General features: G+C 42.8%; 3 protein-coding genes across 3 annotated transcripts in view; all 3 read left to right on the top strand.

Moving 5' to 3' along the window:
- Positions 1–952: 952 nt before the first annotated feature.
- On the top strand, positions 953–16,620 carry ATP6V0A2 (ATPase H+ transporting V0 subunit a2). The gene is made up of 20 exons (XM_066331741.1): positions 953–1,113; positions 2,372–2,450; positions 3,419–3,516; positions 4,338–4,475; positions 4,820–4,920; positions 5,568–5,694; positions 6,457–6,539; positions 6,891–6,984; positions 7,302–7,514; positions 8,054–8,204; positions 8,943–9,082; positions 9,816–9,973; positions 10,906–10,996; positions 11,292–11,410; positions 11,850–12,060; positions 12,193–12,312; positions 12,727–12,846; positions 14,034–14,151; positions 14,521–14,692; positions 15,568–16,620. Exons 1-20 carry the CDS (start codon positions 997–999, stop codon positions 15,668–15,670), a joined length of 2,553 nt encoding a protein of 850 aa, XP_066187838.1. The 5' UTR covers positions 953–996; the 3' UTR covers positions 15,671–16,620.
- LOC136369138 (collagen alpha-1(XI) chain-like) lies at positions 16,114–17,671 on the top strand. The gene is made up of 4 exons (XM_066331804.1): positions 16,114–16,130; positions 16,624–16,918; positions 17,054–17,314; positions 17,378–17,671. Exons 1-4 carry the CDS (start codon positions 16,114–16,116, stop codon positions 17,669–17,671), a joined length of 867 nt encoding a protein of 288 aa, XP_066187901.1.
- Positions 17,672–18,889: 1,218 nt separating this feature from the next.
- Positions 18,890–26,545, top strand: part of DNAH10 (dynein axonemal heavy chain 10) — a 50,356-nt gene continuing 42,700 nt past the window's right edge. The window contains exons 1-10 of the mRNA XM_066331805.1: positions 18,890–19,118; positions 19,398–19,490; positions 21,034–21,191; positions 21,874–22,104; positions 22,924–23,114; positions 23,572–23,770; positions 24,454–24,648; positions 24,795–24,965; positions 25,615–25,791; positions 26,109–26,234. Coding sequence (XP_066187902.1) covers positions 18,890–19,118; positions 19,398–19,490; positions 21,034–21,191; positions 21,874–22,104; positions 22,924–23,114; positions 23,572–23,770; positions 24,454–24,648; positions 24,795–24,965; positions 25,615–25,791; positions 26,109–26,234 — 1,770 coding nt within the window. The remainder of the gene's footprint in view (positions 19,119–19,397; positions 19,491–21,033; positions 21,192–21,873; positions 22,105–22,923; positions 23,115–23,571; positions 23,771–24,453; positions 24,649–24,794; positions 24,966–25,614; positions 25,792–26,108; positions 26,235–26,545) is intronic.

The raw sequence follows: 26,545 nt of genomic DNA on the forward strand, positions 1-26,545 counted from the left end.
CCTTTCAAGCTGATTCTCTTCAGGAGTACAAGATCCTCTTGACAGTAAATCCCTTGTGCCCACTTATTTCTGGAGCAGTGGGCAGACTTCTCACACTTCTGAGAAGTCGCAGCCCTTCAGCTGTTCTCATGTGTTAATCTGAAATTCTCTTTTCCAGTTAATGCTTTGCCTTGGCAACCTGCTGTGTCTGTGTGCAGGAAACATCTACTCCTTGTCCTTAGCTGATGAAATGCAACATTTGGGATTTTCTTGTGGTTTGGATGGGCCACAAAGTTGTGGAGAGGACTGGAGCAGTTCTGCTGTGAAGACAGGCTACAGCTGGGGATGTTCAGATGGAGAAAAGGTGGTGTGGAAACCTCATAGCAACCTTCCAGTATCTGAAGGGACCTGCAGGGGTATGAAAAGGGACTTTTCACCCAGAACTGTAGGACAGGACAAGGAGTAATGGGTACGGATTGAAGGAAGTCAAACTGAGGTTAGATATTAGGAAGATATTTTTCACTGTGGGGCTGGCGAGACGCTGGAACAAGTTTCGCCGTGAGGCTGTGGACGTCTCAAGCCTGGCAGTGTTCGAAGTGGAGCAACCCGGACTAGTGCGAGGTGCCCCTGCCCACGGCAGGAAGGGTTGGGACTGTTATTCGTTATTAAGGTCCATTCCAAGCCCACACGGCGTGCCTCTGGCGGATGGTGCTGTGCGGAGCCACGAGCTGACCTCAGTGATCCTTTTCATCCCTTCCGCCTCAGCATTTCCTGCGGTTCCATGATCTCGCAGTGCTGCATTTTCAGCGGCTGCCGGGGCCGGTTAGCGTTCCCGGCAGCTCGGCGGGCAGTTCCCGAGCGCGGCCCGCTCCGCCGCCGGTTGGTGCCGCGCTCCCGTTGCGCGCCCCCGTTGCGCGCTCCCGGCCCCGCCCCGGAAGCGGCAGCCCGCCCCGCCCCGCCATGGCCGCCCCCGGGCCGCGCTGAGCCCCGGGCCGCGCCGGGAGCCCCCCGGGAGCCATGGGCGCGCTGTTCCGCGGAGAGCCCGTGTGCCTGGCGCAGCTCTTCCTGCAGAGCGGCTCGGCCTACGAGTGCCTCAGCGAGGTGGGCGAGCGCGGCCTGGCCGAGTTCCGAGACGTGAGTACCGCCGGGGGGTGCGGGCACCCTGAGGGGCCCGGCGTGAGGGCCGAGCCGCCGTGGGGAAGGTGTGGGCTCGGCCCCGATGGGGCGGCCGAAACTGCCTTAATGCCTGACCCCGACCGGCAGGTGTATGGCCCGTGCCCGTGTGGCGCTGGCCTGAAAGCAGCATCACGGAATTGTTCGGGTTGGAAGGGAGATCGTCCAGTCCAACCCCCTGGGAAGACAGTCACCCAAAGAGGTGACACCGGAACGCTCCCGGGTGTGTGGGATGGGTGACGGGAGGTCTGTGTGGAGCCTCCCCGGAGCTCTAGGGAGGAATCCTTTGGGGTGGCTGTATCCCACTTGGGGTTATTTGCAGCGAGATCCCCTGGGAGAGCCGCTGACCCAGCTGCAGCCTTCAGCCTGAGCCCGATGGATCCATCCACCCCACAGAAACATCTGCTCTGTAGGGTTATTGATCACAGGTTCCGGTTCCTGGAGGGGCCCTTCGCCTCGGAGGAAGCTCTCTGCCTGCCTCCCTAACATAAAGTTGGGTTGGGCAGTAATTAGCCACGTCTCTGCGTTGTCTCATCATAATTATATGATCTTTGCTTGCTTGCTGAGACTTTGGAATGTCTTCCAAATATTTATTGGAAATGTAGCTTGCAAAGTGGTTGCAGGGAAAGCTGGGAAGACTTAAATTAACAGCTAGTTAGTAAATATGGCAGGGAGGAGGAGGCAGATCTGCAAGATTAATGACATGAGTATGTGTTTAACGTTTTGATGTCATTCTAGTTACCTGATACACCATTTTTTGTAGAAATAATGCATTAGTGCTTCTGATTTAATAGCTGCATAAGAAGTCAGAGATGTTGCATGTTCATATTATGGTGATGTACATAAAATTTAATATTGCAAACAGACTGTGGAAATGCATCACAACAAATTGGTAAAAAGTGGTTTGTTAATTTGAAGTCATTAAGCAATATTTTAAAAGGGTCAAAGTAAGATTAGGGATGGTTTCTCCAGTAGACCTTGTTATTTTGTTTCTTGATTAAAACTAGCTAATGGCATGGATAATTCTGCTTTAATAAAACCAACTTTGCTATTTGAAGACTTTGTAATCTTTTTAGGTCTTTGTGCCTTCTCAGCTGAAAAGCACTTAGAGCCCAGAGCTCATGCAAATTGTCTCCAGGAAGCTGCAGGAACAGCTGTGGTTTCTTAGGGGAGGTTACTATTTCAAATGCCTAATAAGCATTTTGTCCTTCTCCTTCAGCTTAACCCAAATGTAAGTGTGTTCCAGAGAAAATATGTGAATGAAGTGAAGAAATGTGAAGAAATGGAAAGGATACTTGGTGAGCTTTATTTTCATGTCTGCTGTTTCTCACTGCTGTGAAGGTTTCAGCTGCAAGGTTTTTTAACCCTCCCATGTTTTGTAAACTGTGAAATTTACTTACACTAAATATAGATTTGGAGGGGTTTTTTTAAGCACAGAGGTAAAGAATAGTTGCTAATGTGTTGCTGATAAATAGATGAGGCTGTTTCAGTGTTTGCTACTTAAAACTCTGCTGGGAAAAGGGAATCTTTACCGTGGATATTTCCTTGACTGTAAGATATTCCCTGATTTTGCATGTTGTGTAGCTCAATGCTGTTGGTTTTGCAGGCACCCTCAAAAATACCTCAAGTTATTAATAATTGTTTTCTCATGGTAGTTAATGGATAGACAAGGGTTTGAGGAGCATCAAGATACAGATGTCTTCAGTGCATCCTGAGGAAAAGTTGCAATTGAAGGATTCCTTTGATTGGAATCTCTCCTCAGAGGCATGTGCTGGTCATGCCAGCAGCTCTTTTGGCAGTCCCCCTGCCCAGTGTGAGTTGCATTTGTTGTCAAGGTTGCTTAAGCTGCTTTGTTTGAGCACTTTTTATTCCAAATATGGGTCAGTGAGTCTGTTTCTGGCAGAGAGTGACACAGTTGCACCAGTAGCAGAAAGTGGCACCCTGCAGCAACAAAGAGGTTCTCTGAAATGGTAAAAGCCTCTTAGAAAATACTTGTTGGGAAAGAGAAACCTCTGAAGTTTGCTTGCTTCTGCAGACTTCCAGGGCAGGAGTAGTTTGTGTGTTTTATCCCCACCCACTCTTTAAGTTCTTTTTTTGAAGACTTCTGTTTGTACATTGTTGCTAAAGTGAATGAATAAAATGGCCAGGGCTTGATGCTGCAGTGTGATTAGCACCATCTAGAACAGCTGAAGGTCAGCTCTGCAGCACTCTAGGAAGTGTAGGCAATGCAGTTTCCTTTCTGATTCTGTTTTTCTTCTCACTCCAGGGTATTTAGTACAAGAAATTAAAAAAGCAGATATTCCACTTCCTGAAGGAGATGTTGCTCCTCCTGCTCCCTTGCTGAAACACATTTTAGAAATCCAGGTAACTTCCACTAAACAGATGCCAAAGTCTTGGAACTTAATTTCAAGCTTAATGACTTGCTATCTTATTACTCATGATTTAAGTTATTTTAGGGTGTGGTGGGGGGCAGAAGCATTTTTATTCCTTTTTGTCTGATTCCTTGCTGCCAGTGTGACTTCAAAGCCAGTGAGGTTTTGGTATTAAGACAAAATTCCTGTGAAAGGGTGAAAGCAAACTTGGAGCGTGCAGTCATCTGTTATATTTTGATAGATTGGCACATCACACTGTTCCAGGCAGATTGTCTGGAGATGCAGTCCCTGAGCCTCATTTATTGCTTTGGTACTTACCTGAGGCTCTTCCTGCATCCAAAATTTCCACGTGTGTGGGAGTTTTACTTGCCCAAGGCTCTGCAGGTGCTGGTCACTCAGCAAAGCGTGGTGCTGTTTTCTCTGAGTGCTTTTTCTGGCGTTGCATTCAAATTAGAGGTTTGTAAAACACAGATCTAATTTTGAATAACATCCTGTTTTGTCGTCATTATATTAAAAGAATAAATGGGTATCTTCCACCCTGTGCTATCTGCAGTTCTCCTTTCAGGTCTGCATTGTTTTGACACAAATTAGGGGCAGAGCAGCAGGCTGAACAGATGCCAGAGGAGGATCAAGTGTACTGAATACAAAGAAGTCTTTGGCAGACTGAGGGATAAAACCTATGGAGCTCTAGTTAATTAAGAAATGGGAAACTCCTATCACTGTGTCAAATTATTAGGTGTTGAAAATTAATGCTACTCTGGTTTCCAAACTCCTGTAACTGATTCTGTGTCTTTTCTTTACTCTGTGCCTTAGGAACAGCTGCAGAAGTTAGAGACAGAATTGAGAGAAGTAACTAAAAACAAAGAAAAATTGAGGAAAAACCTGCTTGAACTGACAGAATACAAGTACATGTTGCAGATCACACAGAATTTTGTCAGGAGAACACCTGAGGTATTGCTTGGGCTGTTTGACAGGGATTGTTGTCGTGTGGCAGTTTTGTGATTTTCCCCGTTGAATTGTTTGAAAATGAAGGTGTAATTGTGTTATTTTGGTGCATAAATTGTGGTAAGAAATTTACAGTGTAATTTTGCAGCACTGACTGTTAAGAGCAGTGCACTTGAAATCCAAAATCTCTCTGTTGCCTGAATTGAATGCGGAAATGTGTTTTATATTTTTAATTAAACCATTTACCCAATTACCTTTTCTTCTTCAGAATAATAACAGAATGAGGCAGGTTTGTGTTTTTTTTTTTTTTTTTCCCTGAAAGCAATGAATGTTCTTTTTATTTTTGCTAGTACGAATCTCATTTACATGGAAACTTTGAAGAATTTCCTTCTGTGGAAAATGAGCCACTGGTGGATTACAACCGCACGCACCGACTGAGCGCCTCACTGGGGTGGGTATGGCATGTGCTGTTTGAAAAGTGCTTGGTCAGGGGCTGTAAAGAATGGAGTTGTTCTCTTAAAAGGTGGCCTGTAGTGATTTCAGGTGTGCCAAGCAGTTTTAGACACACCTAATGTACCTTTATAGCAAACCCAGATTATTTGAAGAGATGAACAGGACGGCGTCCAAAAAAAGCTGTCACAAAGCTTCCATCAGACCAAGGATGTGTGTGAAGGAAAGTCTTTAAATCAGTACTTCCTTCTACTGTTTAAACTCTTTTTTTATGATAAGCACACAGTGTTTTAATCACCTGGCAGTGTCAGTTGTAAATGTAACATTAATTGTGTTGCCTTTGAAATGCTGAATGAATATTGCTGTCCATGGCATTGTTATGAGAGGGAATCTTCTAAGAAAAAATAAATAATCTCACTATCACAGAAATAACCAGTGAGAAGTACCTCTAGTTGTGTACTCAGGTGTAGTCTGTTTATTTTGCAAATAAAAATTTTATATACCAGCTGGTATTTGTACCAGTTACTTCCTCTTGAGGGTGATGCTTCCTTCCCTAGCCATGGCAGATACTAAATTGTTGTGGTGATGTACTCTGAATTTCCAGTTTTGTAAATTTTATCTTATATTTCAAATTTTTCCTTTTCCTAGATTCATATCTGGGCTAGTCCACATAACAAAGATTGAAGCATTTGAAAAAATGCTGTGGAGAGTCTGTAAAGGCTATCCCTTTCTTACCTATGCAGAGTTGGATAAGGCTCTGGAAGATCCAGATACAGTGAGTAAACGTTGTAATGATCAGTTTATTTCATTTGTTCTTTTCATGTCATTTGGAGGAATTGCTGCTCAGGTCTGTCTGCAGCAAATAGAAAAGATTTCCCAGTGTCCTTGGAGGAAAAACTATTTTGAAATATTAGATTTGTAAGATTTTAAAATTCAAGGTTGTGGAAGTGGCAGTTAATTTGTCGTGGTTCAGCTTGAGGAGTAGAGAACTTCACTGTGGAATAGTGGTGGCTTTATGATTGGCCACCTTGGTCAAAATACGTGGCAGAAACGGCAGCTTGGATATTTATTAACTAGGTCTGTACAGTGCATTGCCTTTTAATAGGCATTTCACTTGTTCATTCAGTAGTTAAGAAAGAGTCAAGTACAGCTAGTTTTCTGTGCAGTTTTTTCTGTGAATTTACAGAATTATTTTTTTGTAAATCAGTCATGGCACCCTAATCTGTCACTTTTTTTCCCCTTGAATTCTAATATGTTACCTTTTTAAAATACTCTTTTCTCACTAAGAATTCTGAGAGAGCAAATTATAATGTCTGATTTTCCCTGGAAGGTTTTTCTGGTTTTCTCTAATATTAAAAAAAAGAAAGAGATATTGACACAGTTGTATTTTATTGTTTGATCTTCACTAAACAGATGGAAGATTAATGCTACTAGCAGCTTTTTCTAGTTCATCTTTGTTACTTAGCTCTGTAATTGTTTCACAGTGGAATTGCTGGTTAAAATATAATTCATCAGCTTTACTTTTTATGTTTTTTAGGGTGAAACCACCAAGTGGGCTGTTTTTTTAGTGTCCTATTGGGGTGAACAAATCGGCCAAAAAGTTAAGAAGATCTGTGACTGGTAAGAAGTAAATCTAATATACGTACATTCCTTTATACCTGGGATATATTTTGTTTTCTAGTTGTTTTTTCCCCTGCACCCCTTTTTTTATAAGTGTTGACTTTTAGGCAAAGGGGTTTTTTTGTGTTAAATTTGTCCCTCCCCTTGTTGCACATCCAGCTCTGTAATTACGCAGCTTACAAATAAACATACGAATCGTTTCATTTGCGCTCTTTACAGGCAAAATACTGCCCCTGAGTCGATTCTGTTGCACGGTTATTAGGTGGTGTGTCACAAACCTGGCTGTGGCAGGGGCTTGGGTGGTGGTTTTGGTGGAGTTTGGTGGTTTAACAGAGCCCTGTGCTGCTGCAGCTATCGCTGTCACGTGTACCCCTACCCCGACACCACCGAGGAGCGCCAGGCCGTGGTCGAGGGGCTCAATGTTCGTATTCAGGACCTTGAAACTGTGAGTAAAGAAGAGATTTCCTTTTGCTGGAGCTGTTGCACTGTAGGTAATCATTGGATGAATCATAGTGTTAAATGTAATTTCTAAAGTACATACAGTTTTGGAGGGGATGGGACAGTAAGTTGTGTCGCTGGTCTCGTGTTGACGTATCTGTTAAACCTCACAGCACGTGGCATTGCCTTCTGTTCTCAGCAGAGGTCTGCTTGCCCTCCTGAAAACATGGCCCAGCACTAGACATGTGTGAGGTGCTCTTGCTGTGATCAGCACAACCATTGTCACATTCTCAGTGAGATCTTTGGTTTTTTTCTCAAACCAAGGTGCTGAATAAAACTGAGGAATACTTGCGCCAGGTCTTGTATAAAGCATCGGAATCCATCTACACTTGGGTAATCCAAGTGAAGAAGATGAAAGCCATTTACCACGTCCTTAACCTGTGCAGTTTTGATGTCACAAATAAATGTTTAATTGCTGAGGTTTGGTGTCCAGTGGCTGATCTCCAGAATTTGCGCCATGCGTTGGAGGAAGGCTCAGTAAGTCACCTGAATGCTCACTGATGTTAAAGCTTTTATCCTGAGCTAACTCTACACATAAAGGAAGAAATTTTTCATTAACAATAGACTAAAAGTAGGCACAGACAAATCTGGGTCTCTGTGTAAAACAATGTCTTTATAAGCAGAGCCTTTATTTAGTGTTGTGTGTAGTGATTTTTTTTCTTGAATAACTTATGTATTGGACCTGAGTCCAGCTGGGCCCACAGTGCTATTTGCAGTTCACGCAGAAGGTGCCAGTTCCCTTGCATTGTTTTTTGTTTTATGAGAGAAAATCTGTGATAATAAATCTTTGTTTTATAATATTGTGACTGATAAGTCTCATCTGATGCTTGATAAGAAGTAAGAATTAGAACACTGTGCACAATCTGTTTTTAGAGGGGGTACAAGGAATAATGGTTAAACTCTGGGCTTAATTTAATGGTATTTTTGGATTGGTGAAGTCGCTGATAGCGCAAATGTTTTCACTTTGATTAGATGAACAGAGATCTTACACAAATATATCTTCTGTCTGTAATTAGAGGAAGAGTGGAGCTACGATTTCCTCATTCATGAATACCATCCCAACAACACAACCTCCTCCGACTTTGATACGTACCAATAAATTCACCTCAGGGTTCCAGAACATCGTTGATGCTTATGGAGTTGGAAGCTACGGGGAGGTTAATCCAGGTTGGTCCTTCTGAAAGCTGAGCTGTGAGCTGTGCTGTTATTGCTGTTTGCCTTGATAACCTCGCTGAATTGGACACTGGCAAAGGCCAAATGGTGGCAATCATGCTGGTTGTTAGTAGCTGTTTTAAAATTTCTGTAGCACAAACAGTGCTCCAAGCAGCAATGGTTGTTTTTTACTGAGTTATTTTTGCATGAAAGATAGTGGTAATAGCTGTATAATTTTTGTTTTATATGTTTAACTTTGGGTAAGGAAGATATTTAAGGAAAAAAAAAAAAAAAGAAAACTGGTAATGGTAATTGATCTTGCTGAAGTGTAAAAATTCAGCTTGTTGTATAGCCCACTTTAATATATTCTTGTTGACTGGGTTATTCTGCACAGGAGAATGTACTTTATAATACATTATAATGTATTGTAATACATTATAATACATTATAAATGTATTTTACCTCTGTGGGTGAAATACCCACAGAGGAAGAACTGTTTGGTTGGGTTTTATTTCCTTGCCTCATCTTATTATTCTCAGCATTGTCAACTACTGCTCCACTCTGAAATTATCATTGCTACACAATAAACAACCTTTAAACTGAGTTAAATTTACAGTGTAAGGGGAAAGGTCTGTGAAACCTCTTTCAAACTTAAAAACTTGGAGAGATTAGAGGATGGGATTGCCTGGGGATAGTGCAGACAGGACGTCATCTGTTGTGCTGTGCCTGAAATCTGCTGTGTTGCCCCTGCAGCTCTCTATACCATCATCACCTTCCCCTTCTTGTTCGCGGTTATGTTCGGAGACTTCGGGCACGGGCTGCTCATGTTCATCTTTGCACTCCTGACAATACTCTATGAAAACCACCCTCGCTTAAAAAGAGCACAGGATGAGGTAAAAGGAGTTACAAATTACTGACTTCCCATCCAGCCAGATCATTTGAATAGTCACTGTGTGTCTGAAAAGTATTGGGTTTTGTGTGGGTATTTAATTAGGGGTTTTTGAAATTATTTTAGGATTTTCTGTGTTTAAAGCCCCCATATTCCTTGAGATTAATATTTTAAACTATTCACTTTCCTTGAAAGAGCAGAAATAATCAAGTTGTTATGAAAGACTTAGAAAAAATTGATACTTTGAAGCTTGTCTTTCCTCTACCATGGCTGCTCTACCAGTGATGTAGTTTACAAAATGTCATTACAGTGACAATGTGAGGAGAAAAGGATTTTTCAAATCCCACTTTACATTGTTTATAAAAAGAATTGCAGTTTGAAATTTATTAAACTTCACTTTAATTTTTTAATCATATGGATTGAAATGCAGGAACACCTACATCTCTCATTAGAATTATTTTCAATTAAGAATGCCTGCAAATGTGTAATCTCTTGTAAAGTAGTCCCAGGAAGGAAATGGCTTAAAAAGACCCTTCTTTAAAGTGAGGATGTGGGTGATAAAAGTCTCACTGGTGTGTCATGGGAGCTCATGTTCCTTTACGACCGTTCACAAATAAATTTTAGTTTCTAGAAGTCTTCATGTGTCCAAAAATATATTTCTCTTAGACATGTGTAGTTAACCTTTGCTCACACAACAGATGAATTCTCTGTTTTTTCCTTTCCCCCAATACTGACAGATAATGAAAATGTTATTTGAAGGCCGATATGTGATCCTGTTAATGGGGCTGTTTTCTATATACACTGGATTGATCTATAATGACTGTTTTTCAAAGTCAATAAATATATTTGGATCTGGATGGAATGTTTCAGCAATGTTTGAACAGAAGGTTTGGAGGTGAGCAGCATGTTTGCTATACCATTAAACCAGAGATGTATTTCCTGAAGCAGTTTAACCCTTTTGTTCATGTGTTTTAACTATCCTTTTACAGTTTGTCTTTACATTAACATTTTAGTTTATATTTTCCAGGGGTGTGTGTGTGTCTATATAAAGATTTGCAGAGAAATAAAAGCCACAGGTCTAGTTTTGGATTTATTTGTCCTAGGTCATGCTTCTGGAATGAATAGCTGAGCAGCATTAGCCTCTACTGAAAGAAATTAATTATTAATGAAGTAAATTAATTACCTGACAATCATTAGTCTCTGCACAGCTTTTCTTGATAGTTTTTAAAAAAAAAGGAGAAAAATAGTCTATGTGAATTGTCAAAACTTTTTCTCAGAGTGGGGATAACCTCACTGATTTGAGGTGTTGTGACCACCCTTTGGTATTTAAATGTTCACAGCTTGGATCTCGTGGTGCCTTACAAAACAGGATGTGGCTTTAAATAGTCAAGACCACCGGCCACAGTTAAAATTTGAACAGTGTGTGTGTGCTGTGATACTGAAAAACTATATGAAAATAAAGTAGAAACTTCCCCAAATGCAAAAGGGAAAAGGTTTCGATTATTCTTTGGGTGATTGACAGTGAGTTTCATGTAGAAGCAAACTGAGAACTTTTAATGTAAGACTTTGAGTTCTAGAGGAATGGAGGATAAAATCTGTAAATTTGTTTTGAGAGATAGTGAATGTGAATTATACCCAGATTGTGAGGTTCTAGGTGTTTTATTTTGCTGTTGTTTGTATTAATCAGGACTTTTGTGCTTAGAAATCCTTTCTAAGTGTGACTGTGGGTGGGTTAGGTAAAGGAAAGCAGGAGCAGTGTCCTGCAGGGCTGAATGTTGTCATTATGTTTAAAGTGTCAAATCTGAGTGTGTTTTTCTTTCACTGCAGCCTTGAGGACCTGAAATCTAATCGGTATTTATCACTGGATCCAAATGTGTCTGGTGTCTACAATGGAGCTTATCCCTTCGGAATTGATCCGGTCAGTTTCATTCTTTTTCATTATCCACTTGTGATGAGCAGCCTTTGTCTTAGATGTTGGTATGTGTGTAAGTAAGATAAATGTGACTGAGAAAAAGATACATTTCTGTTCGCATTCTCTGTTCAACAAGACTTTTTCTTGTGACAAGTCAAAGATTGAACTATATTTACAAAACTCAAATTTCAGTTGTGACCTCCATTTGAGGTAGAATTCTGCTCCCCAGTAGAAAAAGGATACTGGTTTATTCCTGCTGTTATGGTGTTCTTCAATGCTGGTTTGGTGTTTTCTTCTTCAGATATGGAATTTGGCAAGCAACCGTCTCACTTTTTTAAATTCCTTCAAAATGAAAATGTCTGTGATCTTTGGAGTGACTCACATGACATTTGGAGTTGTGTTGGGGCTGTTTAACCACTTGTAAGTACAAGAAGTTAAAATAATACCAACATTGTATTTTTTATCATGTCTGGAATTATTACAGTTAATCTTGTAAGAGAAACTGGAATTGTTTTTTGAGAACAGAACAAGAGTAATTGTGAAAGCTGTTCTTAAAAAAAACCAATAATAGAGAGGTCTTCCTTCACATATGTAAGATGATGGTTCATTATTATACTAAAAAAATCTCAAAACAAATTAATACAAGACTTTATTTCATTTATTGGTAAATAAAGATACCTGCCTCTTATAGGTTTTATTTCCACTGAAATACCTGATAAAATTTCACTGAATAAAAAGAAGTCAGCTCTGGATTGTAATCTCAGTCTTGCTGTTTAAAAGTGATTTGTTTTATTGATATCATATTTGGTCTATGTTGGTAAAACTTACTTTTATTTTTTTCCCCATTTCTACCTTTCAGGCATTTCAAGAAGACCCATAATATTTATTTGGTTTTTATTCCTGAACTTTTATTCATGTTGTGCATATTTGGCTACCTGGTGTTCATGATCTTCTTTAAATGGTTGGCATACTCTGCAGAGGACTCCACAGCTGCCCCCAGTATTCTGATACAATTCATCAACATGTTCCTGTTTCCTAGTGGGGAAACAAAGAGCTTCTTCAGTGGCCAGGTGAGTGATGCTGCTCCAAGCTTTTGGGACTCCTGTGTTCCCTATGCAGATAATACTTTAGAGGAAAAAGGAGATGGCTTTTTCGACTTTGGATTTGGTGATCTAATCTAATTTTCCTCCCCTCCTCAACAGATTCCTCTGCAGAAGTTTTTACTTAGTGTTGCTTTTCTTTGTGTTCCTGTGATGCTGCTTGGTAAACCACTTTATTTATATTGGCTGCACAGTGGAGCCCGAGGCATAAGGATGTACAGGGTAAGTACTGAAAGGCACACACACATTTCTTCAGTGGTATTTTACTGCACAGAGTTTGTCCTTACTGGGTATTTCATAGAATGGGTTGGGTTGGAAGGGAACTTAAAGCTCACCTCCCACTGTCTCAGGTTTGGACACTGGCAAGGATGGGGCAGCCACAGCTTCTCTGGGCAAACTGTGCCAGGGCCTCCCCACCCTCACAGGAAATAATTTCTTCTGTATATCTAACCTGAATTTCAGTTTGAACCCATTACTCCTAGTCTTACCAGTTTCTGCTCAGTTTGGAAAGTTTTGGACTGAAACACATAATAGTACTTCGTTCCTCTAAATCTTTTTGCCTATGACTGCTTTAAGTTAATCTAAGAAATGACAGTGGCAGCCTGCTTGAAGAGATAATTCATTCCCATTTTGTAGAGTGGCTACAAGCTTATCCGAAAAGAAAGCGAGGAGGAGCTTTGCCTCCTGTCCTGTCATGATCTGGAAGAAGGTGGCAGCCATTCAGACAGCGGGCACAGAGAGGGGGATGCAGAGGAGGTAATGCTTTTACTTTATCTCTGCTTTGGATGTTCTTAAAAGCAAATTAGAAGTGGGCAATCAATGGATAACTTGTACACTGCATGCTGAGGAGTTTTGGAGGAACTCAGCTGAGCCTTGGTGTTCAATTTACTTAGTTTACTTAGAGTTATTTGTTGCTATTTTGTCATTATTTTTTGGTATTTTCAGACTGTTACAGTAAACCACAACTTATCTGCAGTAGAGAACAGAAAGAGTGCTTTATTTGCAATTAAGACTCTGTATCTAGGAGTACAGGTTTTCTTACACTGAAGAGTGGGATAAAAATCCTGCATTTTGTCTGGTTTTTGTGGTTAAACTTGAGGCAAGGTGGTGACTTGTTAATTAATCTTGGCTTTTCATCTGGACAAAAGTCTTTATGTCTGTAAATTACATCTTGTGATGAGGATTATTGCTAATGGGGGCTGGGGGGCATGGGCAGCATTCCTAGTCCCCACTCACTGCTGCTGTTTAGTTTGGGCAAATTTTTAAAGGTCTGGGCAGATTCCACTGATTCCATGTGAGTTGAAAGACAAAGAACAGCTTCAGTTTCCTAATGTGCAGAGTATTTATAGTTCTTGTCTCACTGGGGTAGCAGACTCTTGTTTCTTGTGTATAGAAAATATAAGAATTATTTGCTACAATAAAAGGTATTACACAAAGTAAGTGTTGAAATACAATGTTCAGACAAAGTAAGTGTTGAAATTTTTAGTAATACCAGTTTTGAAGCTTTGTTAGTAACAAGTATTTATATTTGGGGTTATCTTTCTGTCAGTAGCATTACAGATAATTACCCCTGCTTTTAAAGATGAAAAAATTGATACTGTAAACTTAGAACCTCAACAGAATGGAAACTGTAACTATAGCTGATTGTAGTATCCAAAGTTTTGGAGTATTAGATCATAGCCCTTGTGGAAAACATAAATTGCATTTGTTTTTATCTATCAACAAGGTAATATTGGAAAACTGTAGCATCTGATGGTTTTTTAATGTTATCTCTGTAATAAGGCTCTTCTACATGGCACACTTTTTACTTGATGTAAAATCAATTTATTACCCTTCAATAGAATTCTTCTTCCGTGCAATAAGGACTTGCAGATGAATGTTTTTGTTCTCTCATGTTTTGTTCTCTCTGTTAAAATTGATACAAGTGTATTTTTATCTTTTAGCTGAACTTTGCAGATGTTTTTATGAATCAAGCAATTCATACCATTGAATACTGTCTGGGATGCATCTCTAACACAGCCTCATACCTGAGACTCTGGGCATTAAGTCTTGCTCATGCACGTAAGTGAGGGTGGGTTTTTGGATATTTTTGGGGTGTTTTTTTCCCTCCATCTGTATTTTTAATGCTGTCAGAGGGAGGCTGGCCTGTTCAAATGATACTACTATGAAATACACTTCTTAATTAAAAAAAAATATAAAAAATCCCTCTCTTAACTGATCGTGGTCTATGGAAGCCTCCAAACTAAAACTGTGACTTTCTGTAAAATCTTGCTCTCAGTAGATCCGATTTTGACACTGAGGTCTATCTTTAAAGTTTTGAGGGGATGGGGGCAGCTCTCTGGGGAAAGGGATTGTTTATAGTTCCCATGTTCAGCAGGTCCTCAGTACCTGATCCAACATGAATAATGGCAACTTTTTGGTTTTTGTTAGAGTTATCAGAGGTTCTGTGGCAGATGGTGATGAGAGTGGGTCTCCGTGTGGATACGAAGTACGGTGTCTTGCTGCTAATTCCTGTTCTGGCATTCTTTGCTGTGCTGACAGTTTTTATTCTGCTGGTCATGGAGGGGCTTTCTGCTTTTCTCCATGCAATACGACTTCACTGGTATGTTTGGGGTTTTTTTCTGTATATCACTTCAGCATATACTGGCTTGTTTGAGAGGAATTTTTATGGCAAAATTTTAGGTGTCTTTATTATAAAGAGAGAGTGTAAAATTCAACAGCCTTGTGGCTACTGAGGTACATTTATTCAGTTATATTAAAGAAATGGTGTGTTGGATTTGATTGTTCCTCTGGAGTATTTTCAGTAGATTCAAATATTATATTGGCTTATGATGCATTTTAACATCAACCACATTCACAAAATATAAGTACATTTTGTAGTATTGCAACTTTTCATAATGTAGAATATTAGTAACTTGGGTGTTTTTAATTTCAGTCTGGTTATCTCACTGTATGGTTTCAGTCCATTTATTTGGTTCAACAGAACATTTATGTTAGTGAGTGGGGCTACCAACCCTTAAGTATTTTAATCCTTTCTTGGTCTTGCTGTGACAAGCTCTGCACTTTGGAGTGGATTCAGAGCATGTTTAGTTTGAAATCTGATGTAATTTACTAATCAATTTAAACGAAGTCATATAGTGTCCAAATACAGGAGGTAGAGCTACATACACGACAGATTGTCCTCATGATACTGCATGTTTGCAAAACAATTGGCTACAACTCACTCAGAACCAAATGAGTAAGCCAGAAGTAAGAAATGAGCCATTACAACTTGGGTTTAGTGTGTGTAGATCTCCTGAGAAACATAAAGTTACCCTGGGCTTACCCCGGACTGCGATGGGAAGGTTAAATAGCTGCATAGAAGACAAGTGAGAGGATTGGGGTTGGTTTTGTTCAGCGTCTTGGGTTGCACAGTTCTGTCCCTTGACAACTGATGTTGGATTCATGTACATTTTTTGGTTTTTTGTCTTGTTTCAGGGTGGAATTTCAGAACAAATTCTACTCCGGCGGAGGATACAAGTTTACGCCTTTCTCTTTTAAGCACATTTCTTTACATTTTAATAAAGATGGTGCGTTATAATTTGGCTGCTGCCAGCAGAAATGTTTGGAATTGTCTGCAAATAACTGTGTGATTGGATCTTGCCTATGAATGGTTTCTTGTGGAACAAAGTGGTTTTCACTGATTGCCTTATAATGCAGCCAGACAATTCTGCAAAACATACCTCCCATAGAAAGACATAGCAGATCTGGAGCATCTTGTAAAATATATAGATATAAAATGTACATTTTTCTTGATAAACTAATGTAAATTAATTTTATTCTTAAAAAAAAAAAAAAAAAAGTTGTTACTGCTTGTCCTGAAACCCATGTAGGCGTTTTTCTGAGTCTCTCTATTTTCTTGAATGGTTACTTTTAAGTTATCTGAAAGACTTCTCATTATATTAAACATTCACTACTACTCACATACCTAACCCAGCTGCATCTTGTGCACTTTGGGAACCATTCAACAATGCAATAGAAGCAATGTCTGTTTTCAGTCGGTATCCCAGGATGATTATAAAGTATGAATTTGTACACACCAATGCAACGTGCTCTTTTTTGGCCATATTTAAAATTGCACCGGAAATGTTATCTGTTCATTCTGGGTTCTGCCTGGAGTTACTACTTTAAGCTTTTGGAAGCCACACTGATATTTATATTTAAGGTTATGGAAGAAAGCAGGATTGGAAGTATAACTCCTCTTTTTTTTTCTTCTGTAATGAGGAATAACTTTTGCACATGGAATAAAGAATTGGCCTCGATCCCTGGTTCTGTTTGGCCGTAAGGACACACAAACAGCACTCCCTGATGTTGTAGTACCTAATTTATACCGCATAGGTGGACAGGGGTAGTTTTATATTATTTTTGTATCAGTGTGAAAACGGGGATATTGCCATGATCTTTTAACACCTGTGCCATAAGAACAGCACAAATTAAATTTTTGCACTTGTTTCATACGAATTCCCAATAAAGCCTCGTTTGCGCTGTGCCCAGCGGGGCCCTGTGTTCGTCCGTACGCTTTTCCCCGCCTCGGGCTGCGCTGAGGGGAGCGAACGGCCGTGAGGGATGGCGGAGTCTGAGGGGACGGAGCGGCCCCGAGGGATGGCGGAGTCTGAGGGGAGCGAGCGGCCCCGAGGGATGGCGGAGTCTGAGGGGACGGAGCGGCCCCGAGGGATGGCGGTGTCTGAGGGGAGCGAGCGGCCCCGAGGGATGGCGGAGTCTGAGGGGACGGAGCGGCCCCGAGGGATGGCGGAGTCTGAGGGGACGGAGCGGCCCTGAGGGATGGCCGGTGCCGAGGGGAAGGAGCGGCCCTGAGGGATGGCCGGTGCCGAGGGCAAGGAGCGGCCCTGAGGGATGGCGGAGTCTGAGGGGACGGAGCGGCCGTGAGGGATGGCGGAGTCTGAGGGGACGGAGCGACCCTGAGGGATGGCGGAGTCTGAGGGGACGGAGCGGCCCTGAGGGATGGCGGAGTCTGAGGGGACGGAGCGGCCCCGAGGGATGGCGGAGTCTGAGGGGAGCGAGCGGCCCCGAGGGATGGCGGAGTCTGAGGGGACGGAGCGGCCCCGAGGGATGGCGGAGTCTGAGGGGAGCGAGCGGCCCCGAGGGATGGCGGAGTCTGAGGGGACGGAGCGGCCCCGAGGGATGGCGGAGTCTGAGGGGACGGAGCGGCCCTGAGGGATGGCCGGTGCCGAGGGGAAGGAGCGGCCCTGAGGGATGGCCGGTGCCGAGGGCAAGGAGCGGCCCTGAGGGATGGCGGAGTCTGAGGGCAAGGAGCGGCCCTGAGGGATGGCGGAGTCTGAGGGCAAGGAGCGGCCCTGAGGGATGGCGGAGTCTGAGGGGAAGGAGCGGCCCTGAGGGATGGCGGAGTCTGAGGGGACGGAGCGGCGGTGAGGGGCGGCGGAGTCTGAGGGGAAGGAGCGGCCCTGAGAGATGGCGGAGTCTGAGAGGACGGAGCGGCCCCGAGGGATGGCGGAGTCTGAGGGGACGGAGCGGCCCCGAGGGATGGCGGAGTCTGAGGGGAGCGAACGGCCCTGAGGGATGACGGAGTCTGAGGGGAGCGAGCGGCCCTGAGGGATGGCCGGTGCCGAGGGGACGGAGCAGCCCTGAGGGGCGGCGGAGTCTGAGGGGAGCGAGCGGCCCCGAGGGATGGCGGAGTGTGAGGGCAAGGAGCGGCCCCGAGGGATGGCGGAGTCTGAGCGGACGGAGCGGCCGTGAGGGATGGCGGAGTCTGAGGGCAAGGAGCGGCCCTGAGGGATGGCGGAGTCTGAGGGGAGCGAGCGGCCCCGAGGGATGGCGGAGTCTGAGGGGAGCGAACGGCCCTGAGGGATGGCGGAGTCTGAGGGGACGGAGCGGCCCCGAGGGATGGCGGAGTCTGAGGGGACGGAGCGGCCCCGAGGGATGGCGGAGTCTGAGGGGAAGGAGCGGCCGTGAGGGATGGCGGAGTCTGAGGGGACGGAGCGGCCGTGAGGGATGGCCGGTGCCGAGGGGATGGAGCGGCCCTGAGGGATGGCGGAGTTTGAGGGGACGGAGCGGCCCCGAGGGATGGCGGAGTCTGAGGGGAGCGAACGGCCCTGAGGGGCGGCGGAGTCTGAGGGGACGGAGCGGCCGTGAGGGATGGCGGAGTCTGAGGGGACGGAGCGGCCGTGAGGGATGGCAGAGTCTGAGGGGACGGAGCGGCCCCGAGGGATGGCGGAGTCTGAGGGGACGGAGCGGCCCTGAGGGATGGCCGGTGCCGAGGGGAAGGAGGGGCCGTGAGGGGCGGCCGGTGCCGAGGGGATGGAGCGGCCCTGAGGGGCGGCCGGTGCCGAGGGGACGGAGCAGCCGTGAGGGATGGCCGGTGCCGAGGGGACGGAGCAGCCGTGAGGGGCGGCCGGTGCCGAGGGGAACCCGGAGCTCTCGAGGGGCGGCCGGTGCCCACAGAACCCAGCGCTCGTGAGGGGCCGCCCGTGCTGAGGGGTAACGAGCTCCCGTGAGAGGCGGCGGGCGCTGCGGGGAACCACCGCCCGTGAGGGGCGGCGGGCTCTGAGGGGAACGCCCCGATAGCGGCTGGTGCCCAGGGGACGCACCGCCCGTGAAAGCGGCCGGCGTTGAGAAGAAGAAGCAGCAGCGCGGGCCGGGCTCTGTACAGGAACGCGGCCGCTCAAGCCGCTTCCCGAGGCGGGCACGGAGCCTCCCGAGGCGGGCTGAAGGCGGGCAGCAGCCGTCGCTCCGCCCCGCGCCGTTGCCGTGGCCACCGGGAGGCGTCGGGCCGGGTGCCGCCATGAGCCTGGACGACGTGCGGCTGCTGTGGCTGCGGGGCCGAGCGCTCGCCCTGCTGGGTCTGAGCGAGCCGGCGCCTTTCGAGGAGCTGCTGAGCCGCGGCGAGGATGGGCGGATCGTGCTGCGCTTCTTCGGCCTCGGCAGCGAGGATGAGAGCGGGGCGGGCACGGCGCTGCTGCTGCTGCGGGCCGAGCGGCCCGGCCCGGCCGGTGAGGAGGGGATGGGAGAGGGTCTCCCTGCTTGGCCAAGCTCCCCCTGGGCACTGCCTGGCCCAAACTCTCTGTTTCCCCCTCCCTCAAACCCCTCTTTGTCCCATCTGCTGAATCGCAGCCCCATGACCCCTGTCTTTACCCCTTTTCTTGCCCCTCCATCCCTTGGGCTTTGCTCTCCTGAACCCCTTCCATCCCACCCATTTCTAAAATTTTGTCCTCTCTGTTTGTGGGATTTGCATCATCTCTCTGCAGTGTTATATCATGCTTTTCTCCCATTTTGTATTTGTGCCAGTGCAGGTGGCCCAAATGAGCGTTTCTATGTGGCTTTTAATGAGATTCCTGAAGAGTTTGTGTCAAATTCTACCGTGTATTTTCTGAAAGACACCAAAGGTATGTGCCCTGAAGAACTGCAGCCTCAGCATTTTCAGTTTTGCAATAAACAGCATTTCCCAATGTGAACATATGATAGAGACTGGAACTCAGGATAGTGCACACCCACCTTATTTAACTGGGTAGGAAAACACTCAGAATAGAGCCAGAGTCAGGAATGCTTCGTCATCTAACAGCATTTCTGTGTAAGATTTTCCTCCTCTGTCTGTAGAGGAAGAGTTCAAATCAAGGCACTGTTCTTTTGAAGAGAAAACTATTTTCTAACTACCAGGCTGGGTTGTAAGGATTTAGAACCAGGTGATGATGCTGAAGTATTTTTCATCCCTTTCTGAAAAAGCATTTGGACTATTAAAACCAGCACTAATTTCAAACATGACTTGCACCAAACGTCATAGTGTTTTATTGGAGTTTTAACTTGTTATGAAAACAACTTTATACTTTCTGTATCAATTAATTAGATTTATACTAATTTTTTGTATGCTGTTTAGAAAGAGTTGCCGTACCTAATGACCTGACTGAAGCTAATAAGATTCTTCCTGAAGTGATAAAGTCTGGTGTGCTGACTGATGATGCTCTCTCGATGCTAAAGGATGCCATCTCACAGGTAAATGGGTGACAGCTTTTATATATGAAATCTTGAATGTTTCTAGGAGTGATTTGCCTATTTAGTATTATATGGACCATGCATGAGAAATATTAATATTTAATAAGAGATCTTCATATGCCAAAAGGAAGTTTTTGTTAATCCTTATTTGATATTCTGTTTCACCACTTTTTACCAATATCTGAGAGTTATTTAAGGGTGTGACACCAGACGCCTCTATTTCTGTGGTGACAGATTTTCATAAAGGCATGCTGGAACTATTCCTCTGCAGAACTTGAGGCAGATAGAATGATGATAAAGACATGAAATGGAAGGAGACACACTTACATTAAATTTTAGTACAATATCTAATGGTTAAGTGAATTGCTAGTAGGCTTTTTTTTTTTTTTTTAAATATGAACTATCTATGGCACCTGTTTTTTAAAATATGAACTAATCTATGGCACCTGTTTCAATCCTAGTTTTCACCAGCTCTCTCCCATGGTCAGCAGCAGACTGAGAAAACTTCCTCTGATTCAGACAGTGAAAAAACAGATTCTGAAGAGATGAATTTATCTGAGGCTGACTCTGGGGCATCTGTGGAGGACTCTAATGCTGCAATGAGTGAACCCCAGCCCAGTAAACCAGGTGAGGTGAAGGTTTTGCCTCTGCCAGCACCGTGGTGATTAAAACACATGGCACTAGAACGAGGTTCACCTGCGAGTGGCTTTATGGAGAATAACAAACAGATTTGATTAAAGCTGCTCTTTGCTGATACCAGCTGTGCTTTTCTCACCCTGAAGCATAGCAGGCAGCATGGAGAAGTGGCTGAAATCAGTGACAAGTGTTTCAAAGAGTTTGGAGTAAGGGTAGGAGAGGGAGTAGACATATCCAGTGATGCCACGTTTCCAGTGCTGCCAGAGCAAGACAGTTGATGCTGTGTGCATTTCCTTCCAATAGGAGATCTTAAACTGGAGATGCCAACTGTAAATCTAGATAGAGAAGTGGCTATTCTTGCCACAGTGCCAGTAGTGGTTCAGTCCCTGAAAAGATGTGCAGTGACCTGGCAGAAATTAATATCCAGAGTTCTGGAGGAACAGCTGAAAAAGGTTCCACAGGTAATGTTGCCTATTAACTCCAAGATGCTTTTATTCCTGGAGACTTTGCTTCATTTCCCCACAAGAACTGTGTTAATTTTTAATTCCTCTTCATGTTTGATTGTTGGAAAACCATTTACTATTTCTTGAAAAGTAGTGAGGAACTGTGTGGCTCTGAGAAGTAGAATATAAATAAAATATGAAGTAATTCACTGCAGATCCTACCCACACAGGATAACTGTGGAATACTAAGGGACTTTTGTTATCTCCTCTCTTCTAAGAAGTCAAGAAATACTAAAAGCTGCACTTAATTTTTTTAATAGACAGCTATATTTTTTCCTTTTTTGCAAAAAAAAGTGTTCAAACAAAAGAAAAAATTCTTATTTTCAGGTTTTGATTCTGCAAACACATCTATAACTAATAGCAATATATAACTAATACCACTAAACATGCTGAGGGATTTTATGTCTATAAAGTTACCTGTGCAAATGCCATAAGCTCAAGGATATACTCCCCATAATGTGTGTACAGCTCTTTATTTCAGGGACCTTCTGTCTGGCTTTTTGCATGGTTTGAATCATATCAAGTTTCTCTCAGCATAAAGCTTATTGAAAAGAAGGAACAAATACAATCCTGATTATAAATATTAACTCTTGCATAATGGTAATTCAGCTTTTTTTATCTGATTCCACATTACTTGTAGGGTAATGATCCACTTGCAGAAATTGACCTCTGGTGTGAAAAAAATGCTATTTTAAGTGCTCTGACTGAACAAATAAAGCTTCCAGAGGTACAAAAAATCTTGGAAATACTGCAGGAAGCTGACTCCAAGTTGACTGGAGATTTACAGATAGTCTTAAGTGACCTCAAAAAACATCACATGGAAGCTCAAGATTGTGCTAAGTTTCTGTCAACTCTGGAGCGCCATTTGAAGGTACCTGTCCTTGAGAAAACTTGGTGAAGTTTGAACTGTACTTACCTGAGTTTGGTTTCTCTCTTGATGTAATCACCCTCTTGATTTTTTTTTTTTCACTTTTTAGCAGCAGTAAAGATAATACTCTAGATAAACAATTTATATTTAATTTTAAAAAAGAGATGTTTATTTTGTTTGAGTTTCGGTGGTGCTAAGGCTTTAAAGCTCAGAGCTGTGTCCAGCCTTGGGAGTTTTGTTGGCACAGCTGAACTGAGGGAAACAAAGATTTCTCTACTCCCTTTTTTAGGTAGTTTCAACCACAAATTACAGCTAATGTCCCAAAGTTTAAATTGTATTGAATATTGTTCAAACAAAGAGTTGAGCCAAAATTTAAAATCAGGACCTAAAATCATTTGGAGCAAAAGGTGCAGATTTGCAAACCTTTAATCACATGCATTATTTAGGCACCAGGATGTCTCCTTGTCCAGGTTATTTATTTAATAATGTTACAGACTTCCATAACCTGAGGCATCTACAGAATAACTATTAACCTACTGACCATAAATCTGTATATTTTCACGTCATCTTACCCACCATCTGCACTTGACAGAATTTATCAGCTGGCAGTGGGGTTGATGTGCTCTCACACACAATCCCTTCCCTGCTGAACGCCCTGAGGCTGGTGTGGATCATGTCACCAGGATGTCTCCTTGTCCAGGTTATTTATTTAATAATGTTACAGACTTCCATAACCTGAGGCATCTACAGAATAACTATTAACCTACTGAACACAGATTTGTATATTTTCACGTCATCTTACCCACCATCTGCACTTGACAGAATTTATCAGCTGGCAGTGGGGTTGATGTGCTCTCACACACAATCCCTTCTCTGCTGAACGCCCTGAGGCTGGTGTGGATCATGTCACGGTGCTACAACAAGGACGAGCGCATGGTGCCCTTCTTGGAGAGGATTTCATGGCACATTTCTGCCAGAGCGCGCGGAGTGGTGGATCTGCAGACACTCTTCAAGTAAGTGCTGGGTTTCTGTTTAGCTGGGCTGTGTTTATTAACAGCTTTGCTTGTCTTACACAAAGTGCAGGAGATGATGCTTCCACCAAAGAGGTGTCCGCATTTTTCAGCCATCTGAGGTTGTATTGGAAGGTCAATTAAAAGTCAAATCGTTTTGTAATTTTCATGAGTTACTAAATCAGCTCTGAAGAAATAGGTTTGTGTCCTCTTTTGTGCTGAAAGAACATAAACCAATAAAACAAATAGAAAGAGGTTAAAAAGTGGCATAAATATAACTGAAATCGCTCCTCAGGTTGTATCTCCTTTCAAAGTCACATTGAAAATAAGTTATAAGTTTTGCCTAGATCTTGTATACTTAGAAGCTGCTAGACCAGTATATTATTCCAGTCAAGATACAGTTCTTTTATCTGTAGTATTTCTATCTATAATATCTTAACTGTCTTGATTTGATTAATAGACAAGACATAGCTACTGCAAAAAAGAAAATAACAGAAGCCAAAAACACTCTTGAGCAATGGAAAAAGTGTTATTTTACTACATGTATCCGAGTTGAAGAGTCAGGAAGTAAGCGGTACTGGAAGTTTGACGTGAAACGTTTGTTTGAAAAGACGGATTATATGGTTTCAGTCTGTCAGGATCTGTATGATATTTTTCAGGTAGGACTATAGACAATAAATAAAGAGATTGTGTATTCACTGTCTTCTTCTGTAGAGGAGATTATTTTGTGTTGTAGGTGTAGATCTGTTAACAACTTCTAGTTTTGTGTTTGAGACCTGAGCGGTGCCTTTGATTCCAGCATTTAATGCTGGGGGTGGAACAACTTTTCTCCAAGTACTGTTTGGAGAAAGGTGCCACTGTGTACGTGGTGTGGACAAAGAGACTTGCAGCAAATGTTTCACACATTTGTGATTTTTGTGGGTTGCCATGTTAATGAGTTAGATAAAATACCATTTAAGTGTACTATAATAAAAATATTGGCCATCTGTGAATCTGTGTATTAATTGCAGGGTAACATATGAATGGGGAGATGCTGTGTTTAGGCTAATTTAAGTCAGGGTAATTAGCAATATGCTCAATCAGTAAATTGTGTGTAAAGTGGAATGAAAAGGACTAATAACTGAGTATTATTTGTTATAACAACTGAATTGCTGGGCTGTAGATTGTTGCTGTGTTTTTTCAGTGTCTCATATTAAAATGTTTGAAATTTAAATCACAGCACAAACTGATCATTCTCTGAGCGGCTGATATTTTTTGAAAGAAAAATTTAACAGTAATGTGTTCAGTGGCAGAAAAAAATATTGAAGACAAAGCTTTATGGAATGTTCTTCTGAATGAATAGGTCACTGAGGAGCTTTACAATATATTTATTCCTGAGCTGATAACTGTGACAGAAAATCCAAAGGCTGTTGAGGAGCTACGGAGAGAAGTAAATATAATAATTAGTCCTATGGAAGACCTGACCTTTGACCCTTTTAGCATGGAAACTGCACGTGACTGGGCATTTGTTATGGAAGAATTTAGAGAAGATGTTACAGTAAGTACCATTGTGATTGCCAAAAAAATAGTACAAATAAGCTTGACTGCTTTTATTAAAAAGTATTTTCCTTTTGCCACCCTTTCTTGGTTTTGCAGGATGAATTTCTGAGTGACAGGATTTCTTTGCTTTCTTTTTTTGTGTAGGATTTTGAAGAAAAGATGACAAGATTTATTGATGAATCTTTTACGACCCTTCGATCAGCAGAAGCTGCTTTTGACTTGCTGGTTAAGTACAAACACCTCCAGATTCGTGAAACCATTAAAAAGAAGTTAATGAAAAAGTTCCGTAATGTTTTGGAGCAATATAGTAAAGAGGTATTCAATTTAGGGAATTCTTATCCAGTACATGAAATTCTTTACTTAATGAAAATCATAAATCTGCATGTCTAAATACCTGTGTGGTGTCATTTACGATCTAAAAGACTGAATTTTTTGTAAATAAACATGATAATTGCTCTCATTTTTGGGTGCCCAATTGAAGAAATAGTCTGGTTAATTTGCTGTAATGTTGTGCACATCTGTGAGACACTGTGGTTACAGGAAGGTTCTCTGAATGCAGCAAGGCTTGTGGCTATTCCTGCACCTTGTAAGCAGCAGCTCAACCCTCCTGAGAAAATGGATCTTTATACCTTACAGCTTTCTTGTCATGGACAAGTTCATGGTATGATCAGAAGGTGTCACAGATTGACTTTGGAAGGCTAGAATGTAGACTACTGTATGCTGGAAACATTTTCATACCAGCTTTTTTCTTAATATTTCAAAGAACATTGAACTTCACAATAAAACATAATCTTCCAGAAAATGCTGCCATAATGGCAGCTCCACAAGAAAGAAAAATGAAGACAAAAATAATTATTTTTATCCTGCTGCTGGAATTAGCTTCAGAACTTGTGCTGTGTATCAGACAGCGATCATGGACAAGCACAGGGAAAACAATTCTTTGCAATATTTTATTCTCTTCTAGGTGGAAGTTGTTAAGCAAATCTTTGCTCAGAACCTCAAGGATCCACCTCGGTACAAGAACCATCCTCCAGTGGCTGGAGCAATATCCTGGTCCCGATCCCTTTGCCAACGGATCCAACACACCATTACTCGATTCCAGGAAGAAGAGGAGTTGCTTGCCTCTGAACGTGGAAACAAAGTAAGTTGGGTCTTTTGGTGAAGGAAGAAACACTTTCTAAAGATGTGAGAGTGCTCTAATGTGAGGGGAAGTCCCAAGTCCTTGCACACAGCAAGCCACAGATGTGAAAACTGGATTGAAACCTTCCCGCTGTTTCCCAGGGAGACAGTGATGGAATCAATTATGTTATTCAAGAGCCCAAATTCTCCAGTGTCTGCATTAATTACAGGGTGTTACATGTTCTCTTATCTAATAAAAACCAGAAACCATGTTAGGACAGGTTAGTTGAACATTTCTCACAGTCTTTAAAATGAGTTATACAGAGTTGTCCTTTCTAGGTGAAACAAATATATCTCCAAGTGGTCAAGAAGATGGAAGAGTATGAACATGAAAAATACTGTCAATGGAGAGAGAGGACAGAACAGATGCTTCCATTGTTACTGAAAGATACTCTACTGGCTGTTGTCACTGGTGGGGCTGCAACAAATGTTCATCCAGAGACTTCAGAGCAGGTGAAATGTAGGAAGATTGTGTACTAGGCTTCTCTGAGGGGAAAAACTGAAACCTACCTGATGGTCAGAGAGAATTTTCTGAGAGTAATATTTTAAACACAGATTTAGAAGGTCTGAGCTCAGAATTGTTTGTGGTCCTTTATAAGACACTGTTCCTGAATGACCTGGCAAATGATTGAATGTTGTTTCTCGTGTTCTTCTGTGCTGTAGTTCCTGTTAAATTTTAGGTTTTGGTAGAACATTTTTGGGACATTGCTGCAGTA

This window comes from Sylvia atricapilla, chromosome 17, assembly GCF_009819655.1.
Source record: "Sylvia atricapilla isolate bSylAtr1 chromosome 17, bSylAtr1.pri, whole genome shotgun sequence".
NCBI lineage: Eukaryota > Metazoa > Chordata > Aves > Passeriformes > Sylviidae > Sylvia > Sylvia atricapilla.